General features: G+C 43.3%; 2 protein-coding genes across 30 annotated transcripts in view; both read right to left on the bottom strand.

The window, feature by feature from the left end:
* Positions 1-910, bottom strand: part of Capn3 (calpain 3) — a 38,532-nt gene extending 37,622 nt beyond the window's left edge. For all 26 annotated transcript variants that reach the window (XR_015449744.1, XR_015449750.1, XR_015449747.1 and 23 more), the window contains exon 1: positions 602-910. Coding sequence is in view for 18 of the 26 variants with exons in the window: in XM_013078435.3 (XP_012933889.2) it covers positions 602-910 (309 nt within the window). In the remaining 8 variants the exon portion in view is untranslated. The remainder of the gene's footprint in view (positions 1-601) is intronic.
* A 158-nt stretch (positions 911-1,068) lies between these two features.
* Positions 1,069-21,342, bottom strand: part of Ganc (glucosidase alpha, neutral C) — a 71,640-nt gene continuing 51,366 nt past the window's right edge. For 2 of the 4 annotated variants that reach the window (XM_004861640.4, XM_013078403.3), the window contains 8 exons: positions 19,870-20,113; positions 17,995-18,059; positions 16,388-16,464; positions 13,026-13,100; positions 9,857-9,970; positions 7,965-8,077; positions 7,352-7,455; positions 6,275-6,545 (listed from right to left, as the gene is read on the bottom strand). In XM_004861640.4, coding sequence (XP_004861697.1) covers positions 6,436-6,545; positions 7,352-7,455; positions 7,965-8,077; positions 9,857-9,970; positions 13,026-13,100; positions 16,388-16,464; positions 17,995-18,059; positions 19,870-20,113 — 902 coding nt within the window. In that variant the 3' untranslated portion in view covers positions 6,275-6,435. Of the gene's footprint in view, positions 1,254-2,490; positions 2,556-6,274; positions 6,546-7,351; positions 7,456-7,964; positions 8,078-9,856; positions 9,971-13,025; positions 13,101-16,387; positions 16,465-17,994; positions 18,060-19,869; positions 20,114-21,342 lie in introns of those variants that run through there. The other 2 variants (XM_021241863.2, XM_087207398.1) reach the window with 2 other exon arrangements.

A 21,342-nucleotide genomic window follows, 5' to 3' on the forward strand; every position in this document is an offset into this window, starting at 1 on the left:
GGTAGCTCAGTGGCACAGCGCCTGCCTGGCAAGCCGAGGTCCTGGGTTCTATCCGTGGTACAGAAAATTAAAAAAAAAGATGCAAGCTGTTTACACAGAGAAGATACTCTGGTCTGGCTGGAATATGTTCTGGGGAAAAAGAGTATTTATTTTTATAGGAAGAATTAAAATGAGTTACAATCGACTTTCATGAAAAAGTAAAATTTTTTTTGAAAAAGCAAGTTTTAACCTGGCACAATGACCCACCCCTATAATCCTAGCACCAGCACTATGGGAGGCTGAGGCAGGAGGATCCCAAATTCGAGCCCAGCCTGGGCAACTTAGTGAGACCCTGTCTCAAAATAAAAATGGCTGTGGATGTAGCTCAGTGCAAAGGCCCTGGGTTCAATCCTCAGTACCACAAACAGAACAAAACAAAGCAACCTCCCCTCCCCCAGCCCAATCCACCCTGCCTCTCCTTTTAGTTTGGTGGAACACGTAGACCTTGCCCCTCTCCTCCCCTCTTCCCCTGGAGCATGACTCTGTCCTGCTGAGCAGACGGAGGAATGTCTGAGCAAATGCCGCAGCAGCCAGGAAGCCAGGAAGCTAGGAAGCTACTCACCAGAGGGCGCTTCCAGATGAACTGGATGGGGAACTTCTGGCTGTAAAAAAGAGAGGTCTCATCCGGTGGGAACTCAGGGTCCAGATAAAGAACTTTCTTTTCTAGACATTCCTTGTGAAGCTGCTCAAATGTCTTTTCTTTCACTCCAATGATAGGAAAGTTGCGGCTGATGATGGCTGAATAGATGCTGCCTGGGTGTCCACCCCCTGCTTCGGTGGCCTTTCCCTGGGCTGGGTGAGGGACTGGCCCTGGAGACCTGGGCTCAGCCCCTGTCCGAGGGGCCACAGACGCACTAATCACAGTCGGCATGGCAGGCAGCTTTTCAAAGCAAGAGGTTTTAAAGAAAACAAGATACAGCTACCCTCAAGAGAGGGAAGCCAGTGCAGAGGGGAAGTTGGAGTGAGTCTGTCATCTGAGAGAAAAATGTCCACCTCCAATTCCAAACCGAAAGCCTGCCAGCAGGTCCCCTGGCTTCATGGCCAGCTTAAAAACCAAGCTTCAGTCTTGGAGCCGAAAGTTCCCCGGAAGAGAGAACACAACAGGACTTCTGAGCACTCTGTACCTGGGGGCTCCTACCAGCTGCACTCACGCCGGGGAGAGGCAGGAGAGGAGGCTTGTGCTTCATTGGCCCAAGACGCTTGAGCCAGGAAAACTAAAAATAGATGTGAAGAAAGATTGTGAGTGCTGGAGAGAGGCCAGTGCGTGGCAGGACCATGTGGAGGGAGAGGAGGGCCTGGCCAGAGAGATTCCTGCACTGCCAGTGAGTCCCCGTGTGGCCAGGAAGTGAGAGGAGAAGAGCTGAGTAAAGTGGACAGTAGAAGCCACAAAGAGACATTCACTGGGGCACTAAATTAATGAAAACAATATTTTAAAAGCTAACTAGAGCTGGGCACAGATGGTGGTGCGCACCTGTGATCACAGCACTGGGAAGGTTGAGACAGGAAGATCGGTGTGAGTTTGAGGGCAGCCTGGGCTACACAGTGAGACCCTGTCTCAAAAAACAACAAAAAATCCCCAACAGAACAAGGCAAAAACAAACAACAAGAAGCTAGCTATACTGTGAGATGTTGAATTTGAGGGTAATTTTCTGTGTATTTTTTTTTTTTTAGGTAGTAGGGATTGAACCCAGGGAGCCCCCTAGCCCTATTCTGTGCATTTTAAAACATGACCTTTACCATCCGAAGCTCTGAGATGCCAAAACCTTACTGGACTTGGGGTCTCTTCTAGAGTGTCTGTGCTCAGTGGAACTGTGTGGGTGGAAAATGCCACTCAGGAGAGTCCTCAGCTGAGGAGACCCTGTCTTCTCTCTCCCACTTGACCTCATTTATTTAAATGCTGGGACCAGGTCTGCCACAAAAAGTGCATCTGAGTGGATCATATATCTACTGCCAAGCTGTAGGCATCCCCATTAGGCATCCCAGACGGAAGCTGAAACTGGACAGTGACTGTCCTCTCTGACAGGGGTCTCAGAATTCTTAGTGAGGGCGAAGTGTCCGGAAGAGAATGGCCTGCCTGGCCTCTTTCTTGTCTCCTGCCCTGGGTAGCTGCTGTCTGGGTTGGGAGAACATAGCTACATCCTAAGTCTGGCAGAGCACAGGCCTCTCCCAGTCCATAGCCATAGCTCTTGCCACGTGACCATCTCTCTCTGATCCAAGATCCGAGACTGTTGGAAAAGGGGGAAGTGACCGCTGAATAGGGAACACTGAGTAGGCTCATAATCTCTGGGCTGCAGATTTGAAGAATCTAGGCCTGGAATTGTAGGAAGCATCAGCTTATGCTGTTCCTCCATAAAAATGTCAAGGATCTTTACTACTTTTGGAGAGGAAAATAGAAGACAGCATTGTCTAGAGACTCACTGTCCTGGTTCAGAGTCGGGGCCAGCCACTTACTGGCTGTGCCTGGGTAGCTTTAGCTGAGGTGCTTTTCCTTTCTTACTGTGTGTCAGTTTTCTCACCTGTAAAATGAACACAATGATAGTCATCCTGTTACTGAATTGGTAGGAGGATTAAACAAGTTAATTAATTAATGGCATGCATTTAAAATAGTGTCAGGATTGTCTTAAGCACTCAGTAAATGGTGTTTTTAGAGAAGACCAGAAATTAATATTGCTTTGGGGTTAGGTGTGGTTGAATGATACATCTACTCACTGTGTTAGTCAGCTTTCCGTCACTGTGATGAAATACCCGAGATAATTAACTTAAAAGTTTACTTTGGCTCACAGTGTGGAGATTCCAGTGCAGGATTGCCTGGTCCCATCAGGCAGCACTATATATAGCACATATATATATAAAACTGCTCACCTCGCCGGAAAGCAAACGAGGAAGAGGAGGGACCAAGGGACTTGAGGATCAGGGACCTGAGGACCTCCCGCTGGGCCCAGCTGCTGAAGAGCGCCAGCACCTACCAGCAGTGTCACCTCAGGACCAAGCCTCTCACACTCAGGACTTTGGAACACTCTGGATACAATCCACATTTGCTCTTCGAGCACTTCCTGAACATGTCCCTCCCCCAAGGCTTGCTTCCTCACGGACAAGAGCATCTCTGGAAAGATTGCTGCCTACCCTGAATCCTGCCAAAGGCCCAGAGAGCAAAGGTGGGCTTTCCTTCCCCCATCATAACGTTGGTTCCTAGCACAGTGCTCTGTACCACCCTGAAATTCAAGGACTGACTTGTATGTATGTTGGATATATGCATGTACAGAAGAGTGAGCCCGGGACCTTCACACTGAGCTACATCCCCAGCCTCCCCTTTCTTTTTTAAGACAGGGTCTCACTAAGCTGCCCAGGCTGGGCTCAAACTTGTAAATCCTCTTGTGTCAGCCCCAGAGTGCTGGGATTAGAGGCATGCACCAGCACTCCTGGCTGACCCTATTTTATTGTTTCAGCTTATTTAACTTTCAGTTTGTCCAAAAGACTGTAAAGATGGGACTAGGTTCCCCTCCTGCTCACAGGGCTAAGCACACAGAAGGCCCTTAATAAATTTGTGTTATACATCTGTTGAATGAAATTTCCCTGTGTGAAAAGAAATTTCTTATACTTTTTTTTTTGGAGAAAAGATCTTGCTATGTGGCCCTGAACTCACTATGTGGCCCAGACTACCCTAGAACTCACAGTGACCCTCCTGCCTCAGCCTCCTGAGTGCTGGGATTACAGGTGTGCTCATCATGCCTGGCTAGGAAATTTCTTATACCTAGAGCTTTGCCAATGCAATCAAATTTCTTGGGCTGATCTGCTTGTCGGGGAGAAGCTATCTCTGGGCCACACACCTGCAGAGTTTCCTTTCCCAGCTGTCTATGGCAGCTCTACCTCTTAGTAACTAAGACCCGTGTGTGCAACACAGGGTCCGGGCAGGGTGGGGATATCTAGCACAGAGGGGTGAGATGTTACAGTCATGCCTTCAAATGCCTTCTCAGTCCTGCAGGTCCAAGTCAAGGTTTGTCTAGCCTCACAGCTGGGGAAACTGATGCTATCATGGAGCAGTCCAACCTGAGCTGCCATCAAAGGGCAGATCATGAGCACAGAAGCTCCCAGAAACCTCTTCAAAGGTAAAGAACTAGTTTTAATAACATATTTCAGCCAACAGTGCTAGCTAATGGCTCCTTATCCCTGATTCTTCTGCCTTCCAAAATATTACTTTGACAAACACTATCAGAAGCAATCTATTTGCTTACTGTCAATACCTATCATTAAGTGCCCACTGAGAGCTAGCTACTCCACACTGAGTGCTCTAAAAAACTTAAAAAGTAATTTTAGACTCCAATAAGAGTCGTACAGATAGAAATCCTTAGTGTCCTCCAGTCTGATGATTCCACAGACTTGGTCTCTTATGATCCTGACACTTCTTTTTTATTTTTCTTTTTATTTATTTTTTTGCTACTGGAAATCAAACTCAGGACCTTGCACTTGCCAGACAGGTGTGGCCCCACTGAGCTACATTCCTGGCCCTGACTCTGACACGTCTGAATAGCACTTCTCAGGTATTTTATAAGATGTCAGGGCCAGGGATGTAGCTCAGTGGCACCATGCCTAACTGGGAAGCACAAGGTCCTGAGTTCAATTCCCAGTACTGCAAACAAAAATAAAAATAAAAATAAAATGTCCCTGGATTTGGGTTTATCTGGTGTTTTTCACATGATTGGATTTGGAGAGGAATGTCACAGATGCAATGTATCCTTCTCAAGTCCTATTTGGGGGTCTATAATTGTTTTATTACAGGCTGTGTGCATTTTGATCATTTGGCCAAGGTAGTGGCCCCTGGGTTTCTCTGTTGTAAAGGTGCTGTTTTCTTTTTTATCCATGTAGAGTATTTTCAGTCTGTAGAACCACACTGTAGGTTTGATTAATTCCTTATTGCAACCAAGGAAATGAGATATCTACTGTATCTTTATAGTTAGATCATGGAAAACTCAGAATGCTAGGGATGATCGATTATCTTTAACAAATGAGGAAACCAAGCCCACAGGAGGTTAAGTGGCTTGGCCAGGATCACTCAGCTAGTTGACTGTAGAACCGAAGTGAAGAAGTGAATGGATGGCTAAGACTCCTCTGTTGAGATGAGTTAGGTGTAAGATCTTTTTTTTTTTTTTTTTGGTACCAGAGTTTGAACTCGGGTCCTTGCACTTACACATCAGGTGGTGAAACCACTGAGCTAAATCCCCAGCCCTGGAAAAGCAATCTTAAAGGAACACATTACTTATTTTGCTTCTACAACTACCTTAATATTCAACCTACTAAGTCATCTAAAACGTTTCCCTATCAGTGACTCTAAGTATCCTAGGACGGGTGGCCGGAGAAGACAGCACTGAGCACTGTGTGCAGTGGTAGGGGAGGTCTCCAGAAAGGGCCTTGGGAAGCTGCTGGTCCACTGCCCTGTCCCATCCTGCGCCAGGCAAACTGGAGCCTGAGGCCGAAGGAAAACGCAGTCCCACTGAACCTGTTGTTATTTAAAATGTTGATACTTTGTCCAGCATGAGTTTTTTTTTTTTTTCCAGTACTAGGGATCGAACTCAGGACCTTGTGTTTTCAAGGCAGGCGCAGTGGCACTGAGCTAAATCCCTGGGGCAGCATGAGTATTTTTTTGTGTTAATTTTGATTTTAAAAAAGTAGTGCAGTAAAGTATTATTTTCATTACTGATTGTGCCCGAGGTAAGTGTCTCACCTGCCTTACCCTAGTTCTAGCCCGGGGCTGTTTCTGAAGTTTCAGTGGTGGAGCCACGGATATTTATTTCATTGGTATTAATCACAGTTTGCTCATGTTATAAATACTCTTTGGTTACTAGACAGCATTTAATAAAAAATATGAATTGTAAGAAGGTTAATTTGGAACTTTTGAGTCTGAGAAGCATGAAAAGAAGACCACCCTGTGCTCCCAGTGAGTCAGTCTCTAGCGGAGAATCACTTCCCACTGAAGCAGGGAGCAGTACCCACAGTGGCCTGTCTGCCCCCTCCATGTCAGGCAGCATGTACAGCCTCAGGCAGTCTGCGGGCCGTAGAGTGCTGACTGCAGGGGAGCCTGAAGGGCTGCCTGTGAGGAGAGCTGCTCCTGGGGCTGGAGCTCAGCCTGGGCTGTGGCCCAGGAGGCAATGGAAACTCAAATTCTATCCATGTCTCAGGCTTTGAGGGTCTGAGAGACAGGTGGTGTTTGCACACAGAGCAACACTCATACATCGGAACATCAAGTCTTAAAACGTGCAATGCACTGTTTATTAGTACCCCAGTGACCAGTGAGAGATCACTTTCCACCAAGGAAGCTCATTAGACTGCAGCACAAATCCTGAAAAAAGGCCGAGGGTTGAAAGGTGTAGGTCAGTCCTGTGCGCATGGCCGGCCCCTCTCTCATTGGATACGGACTTCCCAGTCTGTATCAACGTTCAGGGAAAGCTTCTCCAGGCTCAAGGTGGAAGTGCCAGCACAATACACAAAAGCCACTGGCTGAGCTTTCCCATCTGTACAGAAAGACAATGAGAGTCTGAGGAACACCCAGCACAGAAAAATCTTTTATTCAAATTGATATGTTTTCTTTTCTTTCTTTTTGGTACCAGGGATCAAACTCGGGTCCTTGCGCTTGCGCAGCAGGCAGCAAAACCACTGAGCTAAATCCCTGGCCCTCAAATTGATATGTTTTCTGAGGCTACCATAAGACCTTATACCTCACTTAAGAGAATCCATTTTAATAGAATTTTAATTCATGCACTTTTATTCATTTTTTTTTCAGTACCAAGGATCGAAATCAGGATTTTGCACCTGCAAGGCAGGCGCAGTGCCACTGATCTAAATCTCTGGGCCTCACTTTATTCATTTTTAAAATTAACTAATGAATTAGTTTTTTCAGACAGGGTCTCACTCTGTAATTCAGGCTGGCCTTGAACTCACTGTGGAGCCCAGGCTGACCTTGAATTTGTGGTGATCTTTCTACCTCAGCTTCCTGAGAGCTGGGATTACAGGCATGTGCCACACAAATTTTTTAAGATATGTAAAACTTCATTGTTTGAGTACAACACTGGTTGAAAAGAATTGTAAGGAACAAAAAATTCTCTACAAAATTCACTTGGAAAGATATAATTCCTACCCTTTGCATCCTAAACATGGGTAGGACTCTCCAGGCTCTGATATCCATTGTATAAAAACATCCAGGGATACCTATCATATTATTTTAAGCCCTAAGTCATTTTCCTTGGGAGAATATTAACAGTGTACAGGAAGAAGAGGAAGATGGTCTCATTCACGTGGGAGATGAGGACTGTTTCCTTACCAGATGAGTGGGTGGCCACAGAAGATGGCTCCTTCCTGAGGCCTAAGACCAAGATCTGCTCCACCACACACTTGCTGGGAAAATGTCCACTCTTGTCAGCACAACTGGAATGGATACAAGTGGTATTAGGAGAAGGAGAGAGCTGACAGTTGAACTGGTCAACATTTCCACCCTTAAGCTCCCCTCGAATCTGTTCTGATTCACACAGTCATATTAACTAGGATGAAGAAGTGAAAAAAGATGACTTTTGTGTCTTGGTCTAGGTAACGGGTAGCCAGGCCAACTTCCCTTCAATAAGCCATTTGGAGTAAAATCACTAAAGAATACAAAATCACCAATGTGACCAGGATTGTAAACACATGGTAAGAAATCAGACAAATGGTGAATGGAAGATTGAATGGAATTAATGGGCGCTTAAGTTGAGTCTTAGAGGGGGGAAATGAAGATGGAGACACCAAGAAAGAAACACTCATGATAGCGTGACTGAAAAGTACTCCTCAGATGGCCTTCACTTCTTTAAGTAGAAACTGAAAACATCAGCTGTGCACTTATGTCAGGATGCCAAATGACAGTATAATTTAGGAACATACATGGCTTCTTTAGCTGCTGTTACCTGTTGGTCAAAACACTGGAGCAGAATGAAAGCTTCCTGTGCAGGAACTGCCTCTGGTGGAGGTACCTGAAGGAGTGGCCATCATCGAGATACAGCTCTCCCACTGCGGAGCCCTGGGGAGTGATTCACAGAGAAGGTGCCCATGTAGTAGTTTTACAGGGAGAGAATGTCAGTCCCTAAGGGAAATAACTTCAAACATCATGAAAAATTATGTCAAGGACAATCAGTAGCTTTCCTGAAAATACTATAGCAGAACATGCAACAAAGCCAAGAAAGTTCACAGACTGAAACCGAAGTTTAAAAAAAAATCAGAAAATAACATCTTCCATTTAGAGGATGGTATCTGGCTCTTGCTTTTTTTTAGCAGGAGGATCCCTTCTGCATATCAGAGCTCTCCCCATGGCAGGTTATCATCATCCACAGTGCTGGATGTGCTCCAGCTCACTAGGCTCCTGCATTGACTTTTGGACTTCACAGGGTCCCAAAGCCTATACTTAGGAGACCCAAGAAGACATGCCTAAGCAAAACATATGGAAAAGAAAGCTATAATTTATTTTATAACATTAATGTAAATAAGAATAAGCATTATTACAGTAAGAGTAAGAATTGGTGTTTGGCAAATGGACAGGAGAGAAATCTGCTATAGGCCTCATTTGGCTCAAAAGATCCTAAAAGGACAAATGTATTCCAGATCTTCCCAGACTTTACTGAAGGAGATTTTAGTTGCTTGGGCCACCTGATGAGAACAGAAGCTCTTTAGTGGGGCTGGGGTCCCTGAATTGGCAAATAGACACAGGTACTCTACAATGGGAGACTGGTTTTGGGGCTAATCCACAGGGTTGAGCTGCCTATGGCTACAGCAAGCTAAAGAGCACCAATAGTCATGTGCCTGAGAAGGACATTTAAAAAAAACTGTTAATTTATTGTTTCAAAGTTTTTTTTAAACAATCTCCAATACATGCAGTTCAGGGTTAAGTATCACATTTACAGCACATTGTTTTGAGTCTTGACACAAAAGTATGCATCATCAATCCCATCACATCTTTCTTCCCCCAGCCTCTGTAATACCTGTTTGGGGTGTTTTATTACACATTGATAGAGCTCAAAAGCATTTTATTACTGGTTTCCTTGTCACCTCCCCTCCCAGCTACCCACACCCCGGGGTTAGCTTTTAAAGGTGGGACATTCAGTTTTGATGTATTCAGTTCACTGACAAACTAGGGCTTATTGTGTGCTCAGGAGGACACTGCTTTTGCTTTCAGAGTGTTTTCATCTACACTTTGGCTTTTACTTCCATCAGCTATCATCCACTCATTTATCTGCACGGGGAATTCTGTTCTTCCCTGTGGATCCTCACGCAGTAACACAGCCTTCTAAACAAACCTTTAAATCTGAACTAGCATTAAAGGAAACTGTTAACTAGGCTCTTTTAGATTTATTTCAATGCATATATAAAAATTCTTCCAAGTTTGTCTCCCAAAGCAGCTCTGCTTCCACTCACATCTACACAGCACCTGGGAGAACCTAAGCTATTTCCCTGAGTAGGCATAGACTGTGAGACACTCAGCACCAGCTCTCTCTAGGACTCAGCACCTGACTCGAGAGCACCACCTTTCAAAAGGGTCACAGGACCCAAGCCAGAGGGCAGTGTCCTCCCCAGACCACACTCTGGAACAGGAACTTAGTGTCTGTGAGAAGGACATTTCTGTCATTCCAGGGGATCAATGTTGCCTTAAGAACAATTCGTGAAGGGCAGATGAGCTGGGCAATGATTCAAAACCTTGATTTCTAGACAAACATCAGACACACCTGTTGCAGAGAGGGGCTCCCCACTTTCACATGCTGTCATATCCTCTGAAGGCCCCACTGCAAAGAGAGAGGCTTCCCAATACCTTAGTGCTCAGAGCCACGCGGAGTCTATAGGGGGCATCTGCCATCCAGCCTGTGGACTTCCCCACAGTTGTCTTTATTGGCACCACACTTCCACCTCGCTGAAACACTGGTACCTGCAATCCAGCAGCTCTCTCAAGTAAGTGCATTCACAAAAGAAACGTCAGAGTAGAATTGTAGAGTATTTCCATGTATAAGAGTCAGATTTTTTGCAAGTATAGTCTCAAAGGCAAAACAAACTTGTAGGCACTGAGATAGCAAATGTGGCAGACCTGGGGTTATTAGAAAAGAGCTCAACTAAAAACAGCCCAGTTTTTCAATTATTTGGGAAACTGTCTACCTTTCATTGGTTTATTATAAATACCCATCTTTGCTATTTTTTCTCATGATGAACTCTATCTGCCCATCTCATAAGTGGCCTTCTTGTTTTGTATTTTTAGTGTTCCTATCAATATAGTATAAGTTTACTTCTAGAGCTCTGCTGCAGAATGCCTTTCCTGCTTGTGTAAGTGGGCTCAGACAATTGTGTACATATATGTGCATCTGCAATGTGCTTCTTGGTTTGGGGGAATGACTTTTGCCCTTCCTCACTGTCAATATACTTTTTGTTCCCTGCATCACTGGATCACCAGGATGATGACCCAATTCTGAGGGCAAATCTGTGAAACTGTTATAGAAACCATCAAGTTTCTGTAAGTCTTCTTTTTTTTTTGGTACCGGAGATCGAACTCGGGTCCTTGGCTTGCGAGGCAGGCGGGGGAACCACTGAGCTAAATCCCTGGCCCTTCTGTAAGTCTTCTTGAAGTCACTATAACAACAGTTGTGGGCATGGTGCACAGTTATTGGCTTTCTGGAGTGGCACTTCTGTTTGGTTTGGCCTTCTGTCAGGTTTCCTGCCTCAGGTAAGGCAGCTGCCAGATGAGATGAGGGCTTGTATTTTGTTTGAAGTAAAATACTAGCAAGGAGAAGCATATATAAGCATTTATGAAGTTGGGAATGACGGTGGAGTACTTAAGATGTCACCTCTGTTTAACCTGCAGTTGGCAGCAAGAAGTAAAGCACATCTATCCCCCGCACACCCTCATTAATTGGGCAATCTCTCTCTTATTTTATTGTTCTACTTTTATTTATTTTTTGAGGTACCAGGGATTGAACTGAGGACCTTGTGCTTGCAAGGCAGATGTGGCACCATGGAGCTAAATCCCCAGCCTTCTACTTTTTTTTTTAAAGAACAAGGTGGTCGTTATAGTAGAATGGGCTCTAGACCAGGTCCAGCAGATGGGGGCCCATTTCAGTTCTGTCACAACTCTGGTCAAGTAACTGAACTTCTCTGAGCCTAAATGTGAAGGACTGGAGTAAATGATTAGTAAGGTCTCTTTCGGATCTGAGAGTTTATATCTGAAAAATCCTTCTTTGTAATAACACTACTGATAAACTTAAGAAATAACATCACTATTTCAAACTACTCAGGGTCTGTGGCAGTGGTCATGTGTCGCACTTCACAACTGTGGTATGCGCAAAGGATGAGAGAATACTCAGAGTTCATGTGCACTTTGACCTCTAAGAGGGCCCAAGAGGGGCTGCCTTAACAGAGGAAAAAGTTCAGCCCCAAACTGAAGCTTCTTGGGTTTTTATAGATAGAACCAGGAAGCAAGGATAAAGGACAAAAAAGGATGTCTGTGCAGGAATTCACGTAGGGGACAGGGGAAGGACAGGGAAGGTCAGGGTAGTCTGTTACAAGACTGACCTTAGGGCCAATCTAAGTAATGATTCTGAGAATGGGGGAAGAGGGCCAGAGCATTCACTCCTTAAGGCAGTGTGTTTGATTCTACTTGGACCTGTGGCCCTGTAGGCTATCTTTTAATGTCTAACCATGCATTCTGGGAGATTTTGGGCTATTAGCCCCAGAAGTTTCTTATCTCTCTGCATATCCATCTCATTCCTACCTCTGGCTAACACCTCCACAGTTGTGATTCAGCTCAGGAAGAAACTTCCCTTTAGAAACTCAGGAAAGCCCAAATGGGCTTTGAGACTAACATCAACAGATATATGCCCTTGGGCCTGAAGGTCCATGGTTACACATGAAACCTGTTTTTTTTCTCCTCAGACAGGGTCTCACTACATAGTTCAGACTGGCCTTGAACTCACTATGTGGCTCAGGATGGCCCTGAACTCACAGTGCTCCTCCTGCCTCAGAGTGCTGAGACTATAGGCGTGTGCCCCCATGCCGGGCTCAAAAACTCATTTTTACTTTGTCCTGTACAAGGACATTTTTTATGGCATACATGATGACTGTCATTGCTGTTTTCAATGTTATTATTTTCTTCGATGTACCAAATGACAACATATGAGGACAAATCATATTTATCTCCAGTGGTTTTTTTTTTTTTTTGTACTGGGGATTGAACCTGGGACCTTGCACTTTCAAGGCAGGCGGCGGAACCACTGAGCTAAATCCCCGGCCCATTTCCAGTGTTTTATACCAGTTCTTTCCCCCACATTATAACAACTTCATTGATACAATTAATATGTTGTAAATTCACATTTAAAGTGCACACTTAAACAGGTTTCAGTATATTCAGTCATACAACCATCATCATAACTGACTTTAAAATATCTTCAGTATCCCCAAGAGGAACCTGTTCTCAGAAGCAGTCAGCACCATGCTCTCCACCCCATGCCCACCTCAGCCTCACTTCTGCCTCTGTACGTATGTGTTACCATGCAGAACACTAACATCCCTACTTCTTTGTTTGCAGAAACATGTTACAGATTGTTTGTGTCCCCTCAAATTCAATTGAAACCCCACCCCTCAATGTGACTGTATTTGGGGATGAATAGGGCCTTTGTGCTTTGTGGGAGTAATTAAGGTTAAAACTGAGGTCATAGGGTAGGGCCCTCCTCTGATAGCAAGTGTCTTTATAGGGACAGGGGAGCTTAGGCACTGTCTGTGCTCCCCTGCTCCCCCCCCGCCCCACCGTGTCACATGTATAAGTCAGGAAGAGGGACTTAGGAGGAACCGAAGCAGCTGGCAGTTTGATCTGGGACTGCCACCTTCAGAACAGTGAGATACGTTTCTGCTGTTTAAGCCCTCCAGTTTGTGGTATTTTGCTATGGGAGTCTGAGAAGAGTAATAAGGCAGGTAGAAGCAGTAGTCTGGAAGTAACTCACAGTATCCAGGGCTACTGGGATCTTCATAGTACATCCTCCTTCCCAGCAAGCAGATGTCTTAGGGTCATACCAGATCTAGAAAGTAACAGACACCAATGAAAAATGATACACGAACAACTCTGCTCACACTTTCTTTATTCAGGAAGCATTCATTTAACTGTATTTCAAAAACCCAAGAAATGTAAAGTATAAATTTACCTTGGGTAGAAGTTAGGAGGAACATATGCTGTCAAGATACCCAAGGGACAGTGACTCTAACAGGCCATTCATTTGTTCACCTACACATTTTTTTTTTTTTGGCAGTACTAGGGATAGAATCCAGGGCTTCACCCACGCTAGGCAAGTGTTCTGCCACTGACCTATACACTTGATCTTAGCCAAAAGGCCGAGAAGCGATGCCACTGACCTATATCCTCAACCTCTTTTGTTTTTTATTTTGAAACAAGGTTTTGCTAAGTTGTCCTTTGAACCTGTGGTCTTCCTGCCTCAGCCCCCTGAGTAGCTGTGGTTACTGGTGTGAGTCATGGCACCTGGCTCCAAAGTTATTTATTGAACAACTTACCCCCGGGATAGTGCTGGATGTACATGATAATTAAGATCTCTACAGGAGTGAAAAGAAAAGATATAGCTTCTGTGGTTCTTAAAGTCCACTTGGTTTTTAAAAACTGAACACATCTACCAGTAAACAACATGATAAAGAGGAAAAAAAGAAACAGCAAGAGGAAAAGTACAGACTGAAGACAAATGAGGAAGGAGAAAAGACAGCATCAGTGAAGGAACAAATTTGGGAGGAAAACATGGAAACTTTTTCTCCTGGTTTCCCTTTTCACATAGTGCAATTCAGAGATGGGCTCTGACTAGGAGTTAGCTGCTGAAGTACCATAAGGGTCCCATCAGGTCATGCGGTGGGATTAATCCTTAAAATACCTTCAAAAGCAGTGTCAAAACAAACACCTTTTTCTCTCTTCGAGCCTAGTGCACTTTCTGGCAACCACACAGAGTCTGTGTCCTAAGTGCACCTCCAGGAAGTACCATCTCCTGTGTACAGCAGGGGTGCTGGTCTCCTGTCCTGCTGTGAAGGTGATGGTATTCTGACAGTGTTAGCCACCATGGACTCTTAATTCAACAAGCTAAGACCCTCTGTAGTCACGATGTGTTATCCTTGGCTGGATTCAATTTACTAATGTCTTGTCAAAGATTTGTGTGTCTGTGTTCATGAGAGACACGGTCTCAGCTTTCTTTTCTTTTCTTTTTTTAGTACCAGGGATCAAACTCAGGACCTTGCGTTTGCGAGGAAGGTCAGCTTTCTTTTTTTGTACGTCCTCCTCTGGCTTTCTCACTACTCTCTGGCCAATTCCACAGGCTTTGGGTGAAGAGCTGGTGGGGTGAAAAGTATAAAGCTGATGCAAACAGGACTGTATGTCTACCATTTCCAGAAAAATTAAATGAAAGATGCAGGGTTTGTGCTCTGGCACCACCTACAAAGATCGCCAAATTGGGAGGGTATAATCGGTGCAAAACACCATGAAGATCAGATCCAGACCTCAGGCCCCAGTTCCTCAGTCAGCAGGTGCTCAGCAAGAGGGTCACGACGTGCCAGGAATCCAGCTAGGTGCTGGAGATGTGACAGTGAGCCTAAGAGACGAAAGCCGCTGCCTTCCAGGAGCTCACACTTGCATGGGAGAGGAACATAATGAACAAACACATCTGTGTCTATACGCACAGCTATATACATATGGCAGCCAGCTACCACATTAAGAGAGCTACCACTGGCAAGAAATGGCGTGGCTCTTTTATCTAGGGTTTGTGAAGATATAGCAAGAGAAGCAATCACAGAACACTCTGGGAAAGTATTGAAGGAATGTAGTACACAGTCACAACGATGTGTCTGCAGTGGTGACAGATCATTAGTAAAAACTCTTGGCCATGTCTGGAAGTGAGCCAGTTCCTCTTCATGGAGCCACCTCCTTTGTCAGACTCAACTTGAGACACTTAATGGACATTCTGGCAGGACCATTTATTTAGCTGTTGTTGTAATTAACCTTTTTCTCGGGTTTATGCTTGGCAGGAGAATCTTTGTAGAGAGCTCTTGACTTCAGAGTTAAAAACCAAGAAGAAAGACCACAGTTCATCAACCTTCTGGAGAAAAGCCTGGTTATTGTCATCACTAATTCCAAGCATGGTAGGCTGAACAGCAGCTCTTCAAAAGACTATCTAGGGCTGGGGATTTAGCTCAGTGGTTCCATCACCTGCCTCACAAGTGCAAGGTCCTGAGTTTGATCCCTAATACCAAAAAAAAAAAAAAAAAAAAAAAAAAAGACTATCTGGACATGGCAGTGCCCAGCTGCCAGGACCTCCAGGGGTCTGCCCAGTCTCCCCAAGCCTGGGCAATGCTTTAATGCACAAGGCTCTCTCTAGGTCTATCCCTTCCTACTCTCCATTCCACACTCTCTGACCTCCCATGTTTGTGCCCTGAGTCTTCTTTGGGCCTCTCTGCATATATATATATATATATATATATATATATATATATATATGCAATCTCTGCTCTACAGACCATGGTTATTCCCACCTTTTGACTCTACCCTGGGCTCCAGCAGATCCAGGATGGCATTTTGTACAGGACAGTGATGATAATCAATGACAGTAACTACTAACAGAGTAGATGAAGGCTAGAAGGTAGAGAAGGAAGAAAAGTGTGTTTTTAGCCACTTCGGTGAGTGTCTGGAGAGAATTTTTTGTTATCAGAACTCAGGATTTAGAGGGAGCCAGAACCAAAGAGCAAAATCTCTTTATATTTATGTTTCCCATCCCCAATCCGAGTTTGCTATCCCTTAGTTGACTGAAGATTTCTTCCTACCCTAAGCTTCAGTGTGCTTATAAAGACTCACTTAAGACAAAATGCCAAGATTGTTCTCTGGTGTGAGAAACTGACTGTGGAAATGAGGACTGAGATGTATTACGGATGTTGGGAAATGGGAAGAAAGTGTTCAAAAGGGAAGGGGAACAAGGGAGGAGGGAGGGAGAAAGGAGAAAGGGACAAGATAAAAGTGAAAATAGAAGGAAAAATGGAAACAAAGCTTTTGTACAGAGGGAGGAGGCTTGAGGGGGAGAATGAGACAAAATAAAATAAAATTTATATTAAAAAAGACAAAACGCGAAGATAAAAACCATCATGATTTGGACTCATCACTTAGTTATCTTTCTCCCTCCTCTCCTTCATTACATTTCTTGGCCACTGAGGACAGTGGCCATGACTTAAAAAATCATCAGTTGCATAGACATTTGGAGTGTGTTCCTTAGAGAAATGACGGAGTGAGAGATATGAGTCATGATATGTGGCCGTTTGTTATTACTCTTACCTCATTTGATCCTGGCAGAAATACGTCAACCATGGTTGCTTTTGGTTCTGTGACTGGATGGACCAATAAGGCACTTCCTAAAAAATGGAGAAGAAAAAAACCTCAAGTATCATGGTAAGAAATCTGAAAACATCCTTTCCATTTAATTGAACACTTGTGCTTTAGAAGATCACTAGCTTGTGTACTTCGTAAGGCAAGGAACATGGGGATCTGAAGCAATGATTCATCAGAGATGCACTGTTAGAAAGAGGACAGGGCCTCAAAAAGATGGCTGAGGTATCACCTGTCATGAATCCATATTGCACCTGGGGGAAGGGACCTGAGACGGCCTGTCACAGTCTTTGGGAATCACTGCTAGTGTGACACTAACCTGACAGCATGTTGCACCTCTCTCACAGGCAGCACTGCTTGCTGCAAGGGATGCTGATGACAGTGAGCCCACACTGGCACTACGGGGGTATAAAATCTACCCGTTCATGAATTCATTCTTTTACTCAGTAAGTACTTATTTACTGAGTGCTTACTAAGTCCTAGGCATCATTCTAGGCTCTGGGGAAGGAGCAGAAAATGAAGCAAGCATAGCCCCTGGCTTCAGGAAGTTTATGGTAAATGAAGACAGATGTTAAAAGATAATTACAAGTTAATTAGAGTAATTAAGAGTTAATTACACATTAATTAGAGATAATTACAAGTTAATTAGAGGCAAAATTACAAAATGAAATGAAAGTTATGTAATAGGAAGAACTGGCTTTGACTTGGGTATGAGGAGAACAGGTGTAGTCAAGGAAGTTTCTCCAAGACAGTGACTTGAGCTGAGACCTAATGTTCTGGGGACTGAACCCACGCTAGACAAGTCCCCTACCACTGAGCTACAATCCCAGCCCAGGGCCCTTTTTATTTTATATTTTTACATTTGGAAGTATTCACTGTTTAGAAATGGGATTCACCCTTTGGCAACTCAATGTTTAGCCCGACTTCTTGAGTCCTGTCCTACAATGATAAAGTTCTAAGTTCCAGGTGTGAGGGTTAATCTTTATTTTTGGGGTTTTTTTTTTTTGGTACCGGGGATCGAACTCAGGACCTTGTGCTTGTGAGGCAGGAGGCAGAACCACTGAGCTAAAATCCCCAGCCCTAATCTTTATTATAAGCTTATTATGTTTGACATAGACTCTTCCAGTTCTGTACTTTAACCCTCTGATGTACTTTTTTCTACATCCCTTCCCTGTAGTCATCTCACAGGGCTTAGAGGAGTGGACTCAAAATAAAAATCCCAAATTACTCCTGCAAATAAAATGGACTTATTTGAAGTTGACAAGAATACTATAAATGGTACATTATAACAGAATAGAGCTATGACCCCATTAATGTATTAAAAATCTTGGTAGGGCCGGGGATTTAGCTCAGTGGTTCTGGAGCCTGCCTCACAGCACAAGGTCCCGAGTTCGATCCCCGGCACCAAAAAAAAAAAAAAATCTTGGTGAAGGAATGTCTTTTAGTTTTATATTTGGCTTTCTTGGGACTAGGGATGGTTAAAGTGCTCTCTATTAGAAAATATAATAAAAGCATAATTATAGTACTTACCATAACTCTAATTAATAAATACTTACCTAGCATGTATTCATCTTCTATGCCAAAAGTTTCTACTTCATTAGGGAACTCTATCCACAGAGGCCTGGGGAAAGAGAAAAATTCACATTTTAACCTCATTAGATGTTTTATTAGATCTTTTCTTAGATTTCTATATTTTTAGTTTTATAACTACTAAAAGGAAATTGGAAAGTACCAAAAAGCCAGGATTCTGTTTTATATGATTTACGATTTTATGAGAAATTGCTGTGATTATTTTATATTTTTAGTTTGTGGTATTAATGCAAATGTTTCTGGAACCTACAATTTTTCCTTATGATTGTTGAGCACTAAATGCTGTGCTATTGGAAGAATCAAAGTTTTATATAAGTGCAGATGCCTAACTTGTGTGGTGTAAAATAAATTAAGTGTTTGTAAAAACATATTCTATAATGACGATAATTTTGTGCCATTTTTTCTTGCTGTCACTGTCTTTCATGAATCACTTAATCATTATGTATTCTTTTTTTAAATGAAAAGAATTTCACTACATCTATTTTTTGGGATTAAGAAATTATTCACTATTCTTTCTTGATTGTTTTTTCACACAACTATCTGGAAGGCATTTGGGTTCATAGAAGATAAACCGTTCAATATCTACGTATCTGGATAGCAACTTCATTGTTCTAGTCATTTTTCAATTTCATGAGGCAAAGATATTTTTAATAAGAGAAACATTTTTATTCACTAGCCTTTGTAATAACATATTACTTTCATTCTGAATGGTAACAAAGCTATGATTGCTAGACTTGGCCAACATCTACAATCACAGGGAAACATCTAACAAATGCAGATCCTGAAAACCTACCTATGGAGATACCTACAAGGCTTTCAGAGTGTGGCAGTTGAAGTCTACAGTTTTAAGACACTCCCAGGATATTCTGATCTGACTCATTTAGGAACCATTAATCCTGAAGCCTTGGTGTATTATGGCTGTCTGTGTATCCTTCCCTAACTTAGCAAATTGTTTTTTCATATTTTGCTTTCAAAATAAAATTACAATTTGCACATTAAGAAAAAGTTCACCTCATACTCGTAAGTGAAATAAATAGGACACACATGTGTAAATACTGAATAGTTTCTCTAGTGTGAGAAAATGAAAGGGTAAATAAGGACTAAAAGGTATAAGAGATAATGTGAAATAGGAAGAAAAGGGGGAAGGGGAAGTGGGAGGGGTGGGGGAAAGGAAAGAAAGGAATGGAATTAATATGAGAAAATGAAAAAAATGGAAACAAAGTCTTTGTAAATAGGGAGGGATGGAGGGGTTGAAGGGAGGGCAGGGGAAGGGGGAAAAATAAGAATCATGAGAGATTATGTAAAGATGCAAATTTCCAATGATGAATGTCATTATACTGTATACCTAAAATGTACCAATAAAATAAAATAAAATAAAATAAAAAAAGAAAAAGTTCACCTCACATCGAGAATTCAGCCTTAAGGGTAAGATAAAGTTTAAGATCAGCAGATGAATTATTCTTCATGAAAGGATGCATGTAGGTTAAATAATAACAAGTTCAGCTACAAGGTCACTTTCTTATTCTTTGAAATGTCTCTATTTCTTTGTCTTCACAGACACTAACACTTTAATCACAAGTAGTAGGGAATCTAGTTTTTCTCTTCTGTGTTTTCAACAGCCGGCACCTTCTGCACAGTTGGTAGTCAATAAATGAATGAAGCTTGATTTCAATACATGGATTTTCTTCATTTTTTCTCTTAGAATCACTGTGCATATACACTAGTCCCTAATTACTAGGGGGCCGGGGACAGACTGGTCACTGTGCCTGAGTGGATGATGCTTTTTTCCCTGAGTGCTCTACCACAGAGCTACATCCTTAGCCCTGTAGGGTGCTTTTTACCTCATGACAGGTTCAGAAGCCACATGTGCTTGGTAGAACAGAGAATACAAATAAGGCAGAAGGGTATAGCGCTCTCGGATGGCTTCTCGGATGAGCTGGGTGTACTCCTTCCCAAACAGCCAGGGTTCCCGCCGCTTGGTGTTCATGGAGGCATGGCCACGGAAGAAAGGCTGGTAGGCCCCAGCCTGGTACCAGCGAACTAAAAGCTCTGCTTCTGGGTTCCCGATGAAGCCCCCCACATCAGCTGGTTAGGTAAAGAAAGGCCATATAAGGTTACCAGACTTCAAATCAGAGATGCACACAGGTAAAATAAGGCCCTGAAGACATGACAAGAGGAAGGTGCAGTATGCACGCTCCAATGACAGGACGAAGCTGTGGCCTCAGACGGGGGAGCACATGCTGCAGAGCCCCGCCTCTCTGGAGCTCTGACAGAATACTCTCTGGACACTCCTTTCTTGTCAAAGGGTCACAGGCTTTACTGGGAAATCTATACTCCCATATGTTCCTGAACCCACATCACCCAGAAATTGTGTAGCACTGGCCTGATTAAACGTGTGTGTGTGTGCGTGGGGGTGGGGTGAGGAAGAGGCTGTCGGTTTCCTTTGAAAGCAACTGTTAAAAAAAAAAAAATTAAAGAACTAGAGAGAAACAAATAGTTAGAATCAGAGGTTCTGGGGGCCAGAAACGTAGCTCAGCAGTACAGTGTCTGGCTGGCAAGTGTGAGTCCTTGAGTTTGATTCCCAGTACCAAAAAAAAAATTAGAAGTTGTGGTAGAATTTCATGTTGAGCCCTTGAGCAGGAGATATATTTCTTACATGGTATGTGGACCAATGCCATAAAAATACATGCTGTACATCAGAAAAGTGATGCTGTTTCTATTCCTCCAGAAAACCAGCAGCTGGAACTGTGGCCATACTGACTACTTTCCACCTAGATGTCTCCATCTGCAGATCTCAGGATGCAGGGAAGGCAGTTCATCAGAGACACTTAACTAAGTTTACTTTTCTCTAGAGCCTGTCTTTTAAAAAAAAATAGTCAAATTTTGTCACAGAATTTTGAATCTGCTAAGTGGAAAGAATTTCTGTAAGGCTCACTTTTTATTTTCTGCAGTGCCGAGGACTGAACTCAGGGCCTTGTGCATGCTAGGCAAGTGCTCTACCACTGAACTCTATCCCCTACCGTAGGCTAACTTCTGGTTTGGTAAATTCTTTGTAGTTCATTCTACTGTCGCACTTTCAAGAAAAAAATACAAGGTGTGATTGAAAAATACAGTGAGTGTTTTAGAAAATTTTGGGCTGGGGATTTAGTGACACCACGCCTGTCTTGCAAGCCCAAGGTCCTGAGTTCGATCCACAGTACCGAAAAGAAAGAATTATTATAGTGAAAGATACTTAGATAGTTTAGAAAATGGTCCCCAAAGCCTCATGTCTGGAAGGCGACTGGATTATGTAAGTGGTATAGGTGACTCCCTGT

This window comes from Heterocephalus glaber, unplaced genomic scaffold (genome assembly GCF_053883595.1).
Source record: "Heterocephalus glaber isolate CG9 unplaced genomic scaffold, H.glaber_assembly_v1.0 deba00000809, whole genome shotgun sequence".
NCBI lineage: Eukaryota > Metazoa > Chordata > Mammalia > Rodentia > Bathyergidae > Heterocephalus > Heterocephalus glaber.